Consider the following 9,913-nt stretch of genomic DNA (forward strand, 5'->3'; position numbering starts at 1 on the left):
CAATACACCATAATGTCATTTTGTGTAGATCGTTGACAAACAAAATCAAATTAAAACCCTTTTAATCCCACTTTGTAACACAATGATGTGTTGGAAAGGCAAGGGGTGTGAATACTTTCTTGAAGGCACTGCGTGTGTGTGTGTGTGTGTGTGTGTGTATTTGTTTCTACGTGTTTGAGTGCATCATCCCTGATATACATGGCTATGATAAGGAACTATAGTGGGGGAGTGAATGGTCTTGGGGCTCTTCACATTTAACCTTTGCTAGTTAGTATTACAATTATTGTACTGATGAAAATACCACATCCCCACTGTTGGGAGTCAGCAGGTGGGTGGTGGTTTGTCCAAATTACATACTTTATGTAGAGGGGCTGATGAAATAGACAGGGGGGTAGCTAATACAGTGGGAAGAAAAAGTATGTGAACCCTTTAAAATGACCTGGATTTCTGCATAAATTGGTCATAATATTTTATCTGATATTCATCTAAGTCACAACAACAGACAAACACAGTCTGCTTAAACTAATAACACACAAACAATTATAAATGTTCATGTCTTTATTGAACACAACGTGTAAACATTCACAGTGCAGGGAGGGAAAAGTATGTGAACCCTTGGATTTAATAACTGGTTGACCCTCCTTTGGCAGCAATAACCTTAACCAAACGCTTTCTGTAGTTGTGGATCAGACCTGCACAACGGTCAGGAGGAATTTTGGACCATTCCTCTTTACAAAACTGTTTCAGTTCAGCAATATTCTTGGGATGTCTGGTGTGAACCGTTCTCTTGAGGTCATGCCACAGCATCTCAATCGGGTTGAGGTCAGGACTGACTGGGCCTTCTGTTGAGCTTCAATTTACAGACTGATAGCCTTACATTCTCCTGCAAAATGTCTTGATAAACTTGGGAGTTTATTTTTCCGGCGATGATAGCAAGCTGTCCAGGCCCTGAGGCAGCTCCAAACCATGATGCTCCCTCCACCATACTTTACAGTTGGGATGAGGTTATGATGTTGGTGTGGTGTGCCTTTTTTCTCCACACAGAGTGTTGTGTGTTCCTTCCAAACAACACAACTTTAGTTTCATCTGTCCACAGAATATTTTGCCAGTAGTGCTGTGGAACATCCAGGTGCTCTCTTGCAAACTTCAGACATGCGGCAATGTTTTTTTTGGACAGCAGAGGCTTCTTCCATGATGTTCTCCCATGAACCCCATTCTTGTTTAGTGTTTTACGTATTGTAGACTCATCAACAGAGATGTTAGCATCTTCCAGAGATTTCTGTAAGTCTTAACCTCATTGAGCATTCTGCGCTGTGCTCTTGCAGTCATCTTTGCAGGACGGCCACTCCATTTATAGACAATTTGTCTTTCCGTGGACTGACTTTTAGAGATACTTTTGTAACCCTTTCCAGCTTCATGCAATTCTTAATCGTAGGTCTCCTGACATCTCTTTAGTTCGAGTCATGGTTCACATCAGGCAATACTTCTTGTGAATAGCAAACTCAAAATTTTTATGGGGCAGGTCAGCCCTAACCAACATCTCCAATCTCATCTCATTGATTGGACTCCAGGTTAGCTGACTCCTGACTACAATTTGCTTTTGGAGAAGTCATTAGCCTAGAGGTTCACATACCTTCTCCAACCTACACTGTGAATGTTTAAATAATGTATTCAATATAGACAAGAAGAATACAATAATTTGTGTGTTATTAGTTTAAGCAGACTGTGTTTGTCTCTTGTTGTGGCTTAGATGAAGATCAGATCACATTTTATGTCAAATTTATGCATAACTTCAGGTAATTTCAAAGGGTTCATTACATTTTTCTAGCCACTGTAGGTAATATATTCAGCAATGCAGTGGGGGTAGAATTTGAGGTCAATCAAGGATTTACTTGACCCCCACAGAGAATGCGTCCCAATAATATCTACTTTCTCCCGTAGTGTACACTTGTACACATCCCTTTATGGATTTAACAGGAAATAACTGGTTTAAGGAAGTCCATGTCGGCCAGGCCTCCACCAATCCCATGAAACGTTTTTTTTTTTTGACACAGGTAGAGGAGTAGTGTAAGGGTTTGTTTGAGGGAAATACATACTGAATTTAGTGTTTCATTTCAATAAATGTTACATCTCTACATTATACCAAGATCACATTGCTGTAAATTGCTGTAACTGGTGCGATAAGCCAACACCGTGCTTCTTTCTGCCAGTGCACTGCTTGTTCTTTGGGGTTTTAGGCTGGGTATCTGTAAACCGCTTTGTGACAATTGCTGCTGTTAAATAAAACCAGTTTATATTTCATTGAGCACACAAACTCTTGATTCTACTAATTTCTCTCCATCTAACAGGACCCCAAAGAGCGTCTGGGTTGCCAGGTCCAAACGGGCTTCGCTGACATCAAGTCGCACACGTTTTTCCGCAGTATAGACTGGGACCAGGTAAGCCTCCAATCATATCCACTTAAACAGCGTAGAAGAGTAAATGTGAATAAACCCATCTTGGTCGGTCAGTTTCACCTGTGGGAACCCATCTTGGTCAGTCAGTATCACCTGTGGGAACCCATCTTGGTCGGTCAGTATCACCTGTGGGAACCCATCTTGGTCGGTCAGTATCACCTGTGGGAACCCATCTTGGTCAGTCAGTATCACCTGTGGGAACCCATCTTGGTCGGTCAGTATCACCTGTGGGAACCCATCTTGGTCAGTCAGTATCACCTGTGGGAACCCATCTTGGTCAGTCAGTATCACCTGTGGGAACCCATCTTGGTCGGTCAGTATCACCTGTGGGAACCCATCTTGGTCGGTCAGGATCACCTGTGGGAACCCATCTTGGTCGGTCAGGATCACCTGTGGGAACCCATCTTGGTCGGTCAGGATCACCTGTGGGAACTCAACTTGGTCGGTCAGTATCACCTGTGGGAACCCATCTTGGTCGGTCAGTATCACCTGTGGGAACCCATCTTGATTGGTCAGACACTCAGTATGACCTGTGGGAACCCATCTTGATTGGTCAGACACTCAGTATCACCCGTGGGAACCCATCTTGATTGGTCAGACACTCAGTATCACCCGTGGGAACCCATCTTGATTGGTCAAACACTCAGTATCCCCCGTGGGAACCCATCTTGATTGGTCAGGCACTCAGTATCACCCGTGGGAACCCATCTTGGTTGGTCAGACACTCAGTATCCCCCGTGGGAACCCATTTTGATTGGTTAGACTCTCAGTATCCTCCGTGGGAACCCGTCTTGGTTGGTCAGACACTCAGTATCACCCGTGGGAACCCATCTTGATTGGTCAGACACTCAGGATCAACCATGGGAACCCATCTTGGTTGGTCAAACACTCAGTATCCCCCGTGGGAACCCATTTTGATTGGTTAGACACTCAGTATCCTCCGTGGGAACCCGTCTTGGTTGGTCAGACACTCAGTATCACCCGTGGGAACCCATCTTGATTGGTCAGACACTCAGGATCAACCATGGGAACCCATCTTGATTGGTCAGACACTCAGTATCACCCGTGGGACCCATCTTGGTTGGTCAGACACTCAGTATCACCCGTGGGACCCATCTTGATTGGTCAGACACTCAGTATCACCTGTGGGAACCCATCTTGGTTCGTCAAACACTCAGTATCACCCGTGGTGATTGTTTAGAATCTGTATAGGGGTTCCAGTCTTGGACTCATAGTTACATGTGGGAAGTGCTCATTGGTCCAAATTGTCTATACATTGATCCTGAAACGGAATACTTTTTTACAAATTTTTACTAACTTTACTGCAAGAAATTCTAATTGGTCAACTACAGGCTAGGCTTGGGTATAAACGACATCCTGTATCTTTGTTCAGTGGAGAAAACACTGAGGACAGGGGAGAATAAACATTGACCATCTACTTTCCAGAATAAAAACTATGATTTGTTCTCTTTGAATAAATACATTTTTCTCGACGTGATTTGTTTTGAGGTCTATGTTATTGAAGAATGACATCAACTGCTAACACCAATCAGATACATTCTGCCAAGGTGGATTGCCGTATGGGTAGATGGGAGGGAACATCTTAAGTGCAGCCCATGTCCATAACATACAGTAAGTGTGTCACGATCGTCGTAAGAAGCGGACCAAAGCGCAGCGTGGTGTGAAATGTGCTGACACAAGCAACTAAGCCAAACACAGAAACAGACAAACTAGACATACAACATAGAATGCCCACTCAGATCACACCCTGACCAAACAAAACATATCACCACAGGTCAAAAAACGTTTTCCGGCGCCGACAGAGATGGCCGCCTCGCTTCGCGTTCCTAGGAAACTATGCAGTTTTTTGTTTTTTTACGTGTTATTTCTTACATTAGTACCCCAGGTCATCTTAGGTTTCATTACATACAGTCGAGAAGAACTACTGAATATAAGATCAGCATCAACTCACCATCAGTACGACCAAGAATATGTTTTTCGCGACGCGGATCCTGTGTTCTGCCTTACAAACAGGACAACGGAGTGGATCCTATGCAGCGACCCAAAAAAACGACTCCGAAAGAGAGGGAAACGAGGCGGTCTTCTGGTCAGACTCCGGAGACGGGCACAGCGCGCACCACTCCCTAGCATTCTTCTTGCCAATGTCCAGTCTCTTGACAACAAGGTTGATGAAATCCGAGCAAGGGTAGCATTCCAGAGGGACATCAGAGACTGTAACGTTCTTTGCTTCACGGAAACGTGGCTTACTGGAGAGACGCAATCCGAAGCGGTGCAGCCAACAGGTTTCTCCACGCATCGCGCAGACAGGAAAAAACATCTTTCTGGTAAAAAGAGGGGCGGGGGCGTATGCCTTATGACTAACGTGACATGGTGCGATGAAAGAAACATACAGGAACTCAAATCCTTCTGTTCACCTGATTTAGAATTCCTCACAATCAAATGTAGACCGCATTATCTACCAGGAGAATTCTCTTCGATTATAATCACAGCCGTATATATCCCCCCCCAAGCAGACACATCGATGGCTCTGAACGAACTTTATTTAACTCTCTGCAAACTGGAAACAATTTATCCGGAGGCTGCATTCATTGTAGCTGGGGATTTTAACAAGGCTAATCTGAAAACAAGACTCCCCAAATTTTATCAGCATATCGATTGCGCAACCAGGGGAGGAAAGACCTTGGACCATTGTTACTCTAACTTCCGCGACGCATATAAGGCCCTGCCCCGCCCCCCTTTCGGAAAAGCTGACCACGACTCCATTTTGTTGATCCCTGCCTACAGACAGAAACTAAAACAAGAGGCTCCCACGCTGAGGTCTGTCCAACGCTGGTCCGACCAAGCTGACTCCACACTCCAAGACTGCTTCCATCACGTGGACTGGGAGATGTTTCGTATTGCGTCAGATAACAACATTGACGAATACGCTGATTCGGTGTGCGAGTTCATTAGAACGTGCGTTGAAGATGTCGTTCCCATAGCAACGATTAAAACATTCCCTAACCAGAAACCGTGGATTGATGGCAGCATTCGTGTGAAACTGAAAGCGCGAACCACTGCTTTTAATCAGGGCAAGGTGTCTGGTAACATGACCGAATACAAACAGTGCAGCTATTCCCTCCGCAAGGCTATCAAACAAGCTAAGCGCCAGTACAGAGACAAAGTAGAATCTCAATTCAACGGCTCAGACACAAGAGGCATGTGGCAGGGTCTACAGTCAATCACGGACTACAGGAAGAAACCCAGCCCAGTCACGGACCAGGATGTCTTGCTCCCAGGCAGACTAAATAACTTTTTTGCCCGCTTTGAGGACAATACAGTGCCACTGACACGGCCTGCAACGAAAACATGCGGTCTCTCCTTCACTGCAGCCGAGGTGAGTAAGACATTTAAACGTGTTAACCCTCGCAAGGCTGCAGGCCCAGATGGCATCCCCAGCCGCGCCCTCAGAGCATGCGCAGACCAGCTGGCCGGTGTGTTTACGGACATATTCAATCAATCCCTATACCAGTCTGCTGTTCCCACATGCTTCAAGAGGGCCACCATTGTTCCTGTTCCCAAGAAAGCTAAGGTAACTGAGCTAAATGACTACCGCCCCGTAGCACTCACATCCGTCATCATGAAGTGCTTTGAGAGACTAGTCAAGGACCATATCACCTCCACCCTACCTGACACCCTAGACCCACTCCAATTTGCTTACCGCCCAAATAGGTCCACAGACGATGCAATCTCAACCACACTGCACACTGCCCTAACCCATCTGGACAAGAGGAATACCTATGTGAGAATGCTGTTCATCGACTACAGCTCGGCATTCAACACCATAGTACCCTCCAAGCTCGTCATCAAGCTCGAGACCCTGGGTCTCGACCCCGCCCTGTGCAACTGGGTACTGGACTTCCTGACGGGCCGCCCCCAGGTGGTGAGGGTAGGCAACAACATCTCCTCCCCGCTGATCCTCAACACTGGGGCCCCACAAGGTTGCGTTCTGAGCCCTCTCCTGTACTCCCTGTTCACCCACGACTGCGTGGCCACGCACGCCTCCAACTCAATCATCAAGTTTGCGGACGACACAACAGTGGTAGGCTTGATTACCAACAACGATGAGACGGCCTACAGGGAGGAGGTGAGGGCCCTCGGAGTGTGGTGTCAGGAAAACAACCTCACACTCAACGTCAACAAAACTAAGGAGATGATTGTGGACTTCAGGAAACAGCAGAGGGAACACCCCCCTATCCACATCGATGGAACAGTAGTGGAGAGGGTAGCAAGTTTTAAGTTCCTCGGCATACACATCACAGACAAACTGAATTGGTCCACTCACACAGACAGCATCGTGAAGAAGGCGCAGCAGCGCCTCTTCAACCTCAGGAGGCTGAAGAAATTCGGCTTGTCACCAAAAGCACTCACAAACTTCTACAGATGCACAATCGAGAGCATCCTGGCGGGCTGTATCACCGCCTGGTATGGCAACTGCACCGCCCTCAACCGTAAGGCTCTCCAGAGGGTAGTGAGGTCTGCACAACGCATCACCGGGGGCAAACTACCTGCCCTCCAGGACACCTATACCACCCGATGTCACAGGAAGGCCATAAAGATCATCAAGGACATCAACCACCCGAGCCACTGCCTGTTCACCCCGCTATCATCCAGAAGGCGAGGTCAGTACAGGTGCATCAAAGCTGGGACCGAGAGACTGAAAAACAGCTTCTATCTCAAGGCCATCAGACTGTTAAACAGCCACCACTAACACTGAGTGGCTGCTGCCAACACACTGACACTGACTCAACTCCAGCCACTTTAATAATGGGAATTGATGGGAAATGATGTAAATATATCACTAGCCACTTTAAACAATGCTACCTTATATAAATGTTACTTACCCTACATTATTCATCTCATACGCATACGTATATACTGTACTCTATATCATCGACGGTATCCTTATGTAATACATGTATCACTAGCCACTTTATACTATACTATGCCACTTTGTTTACATACTCATCTCATTTGTACATACTGTACCCGATACCATCTACTGTATCTTGCCTATGCTGCTCTGTACCATCACTCATTCATATATCCTTATGTACATATTCTTTATCCCCTTACACTGTGTACAAGACAGTAGTTTTGGAATTGTTAGTTAGATTACTTGTTATTACTGCATTGTCGGAACTAGAAGCACAAGCATTTCGCTACACTCGCATTAACATCTGCTAACCATGTGTATGTGACAAATAAAATTTGATTTGATTTGATGATTTGATTTGATATCAACATACAAAGCAAACTATGGTCAGGGCGTGACAAAGTGTCCCTGCTCAGTGCTGCTCCCCAGCGAACGTGCTGCGCCACTGCTTGTAACCATAACTATAAGAAGTCTAAGATGAGTCAAATAAATGACATCCAGGTCAGGGCGCCAACTATGCTTCTGGTTTGCTAACTTGCTAGCTACAGTTAAAGTCGGAAGTTTACATAGGTTGGAGTCATTAAAACTCATTTTCCAACCACTCCACAAATTTCTTGTTAACAAACTATAGTTTTGGCAAGTCGGTTAAGACATCTACTTTGTCCATAACACAAGTCATTTTTCCAACAATTGTTTACAGACAGTTTACAGTTTATTTAACTTATAATTCAATGTATCACAATTCCAGTGGGTCAGAAGTTTACATACACTAAGTTGACTGTGCCTTTAAACAGGTTGGAAAATTCCAGAAAATGATGTCATTGCTTTAGAAACTTCTAATAGGCTAATTGACATCATTTGAGTCAATTGGAGGTCTACTTGTGGATGTATTTCAAAGCCTAACTTCAAACTCAGTGGCTCTTTGCTTGACATCATGGGAAAGTCAAAAGAAATCAGCCAAGACCTCAGAAAAATAAATTGTAGACCTCCACAAGCCTGATTCATCCTTGGGAGCAATTTCCAAATGCCTGAAGGTACCACTTTCATCTGTACAAACAATAGTACGCAAATATAAACACCATGGGATCACACAGCTGTCATACCGCTCAGGAAGGAGACACGTTCTGTCTCCTAGAGATGAACGTGCTTTGGTGTGAAAAGTGCAAATCAATCCCAGAACAACAGCAAAGGACCTTGTGAAGATGCTGGAGGAAACAGGTACAAAAGTGTCTATATCCACAGTAAAACGAGTCCTATATTGACATAACCTGAAAGGCCGCTCTTCAAGGAAGAAGCCACTGCTCCAAATCTGCAATAAAAAAACAGACTACAGTTTGCAACAACACATGGAGACAAAGATCGTACTTTTGGAGAAATTTCCTCTGGTCTGATGAAACAAAAATAGAACTGTTTGGCCATAATGACCATTGTTATGTTTGGAGGAAAAATGGGGAGGCTTCCCCATGACTATCCCAACGTGAAGCATGGGGGTGGCAGCATCATGTTGTGGGGGTGCTTTGCTGCAGGAGGGACTGGTGCACTTCACAAAATAGATGGCATCATGAGGCAGAACAATGATGTGGATATATTGAAGCAACATCTCAAGGCATCAGTCAGGAAGTTAAAGCCTGGTTGCAAATGGGTCTTCCAAATGGACAATGACCCTAAGCATACTTCCAAAGTTGTGGCAAAATGGCTTAAGGACAACAAAGTTAAGGTAATGGAGTAGCCATCACAAAGCCCTGACCTCAATCCTATAGACAATGTGTGGACAGACCTGAAAAAGCGTGTGCGAGCAAAGAGGCCTACAAACCTGACTCAGTTACACCAGCTCTGTCAGGAGGAATGGGCCAACATTCACCCAACTTATTGTGGGAAGCTTGTGGAAAGCTACCCGTAACGTTTGACCCAAGTTAAACAATTTAAAGGCAATGCTACCAAATACTAATTGAATGTACATAAACTTCTGACCAACTGGGAATGTGATTGTCACACCCTGACCATAGTTTGCTTTGTATGTTCTATGTTTTGTTTGGTCAGGGTGTGATCTGAGTGGGCATTCTATGTTGGATGTCTTGTTTGTCTGTTTCTGTGTTTGGACCTGATATGGTTCTCAAATCAGAGGCAGGTGTTAGTCATTGTCTCTGATTGGGAGCCATATTTAGGTAGCCTGTTTTGTGTTGGGTTTTGTTGGTGATTGTTCCTGTCTCAGTGTTTGTTTGCACCAGATAAGGCTGTTTAGGTTTTCACGGTACGTTTATTGTTTTTGTATTGTTCGGTAGTATCTTTATTAAAGATGTATCAAGATAACCACGCTGCGTTTTGGTCCGCCACTCCTTCGACACAAGACAACCGTTACGGTGATGAAAGAAATATCACATTTCACATTCATAAAATAAAGTGGTGATCCTAACTGACCTAAAACAGGGAATTTTTACTCAGATTAAATGTCAGGAATTGTGAAAAACTGAGTTTAAATGTATTTGGCTAAGGTGTATGTAAACTTCTGACTTCAACTGTA

At 44.8% G+C, this 9,913-nt stretch overlaps 1 protein-coding gene across 1 annotated transcript in view; it reads left to right on the forward strand.

Annotated features, from left to right (window-relative positions):
- Positions 1–2,438, forward strand: part of LOC139397474 (protein kinase C zeta type-like) — a gene marked incomplete at both ends in the record, with an annotated part of 42,330 nt that extends 39,892 nt beyond the window's left edge. Inside the window, one exon of the mRNA XM_071144173.1 lies at positions 2,349–2,438. Coding sequence (XP_071000274.1) covers positions 2,349–2,438 — 90 coding nt within the window. The remainder of the gene's footprint in view (positions 1–2,348) is intronic.
- Between the last annotated feature and the right edge of the window lie 7,475 nt (positions 2,439–9,913).

The sequence above is a fragment of the Oncorhynchus clarkii genome, unplaced genomic scaffold, assembly GCF_045791955.1.
Source record: "Oncorhynchus clarkii lewisi isolate Uvic-CL-2024 unplaced genomic scaffold, UVic_Ocla_1.0 unplaced_contig_6643_pilon_pilon, whole genome shotgun sequence".
NCBI lineage: Eukaryota > Metazoa > Chordata > Actinopteri > Salmoniformes > Salmonidae > Oncorhynchus > Oncorhynchus clarkii.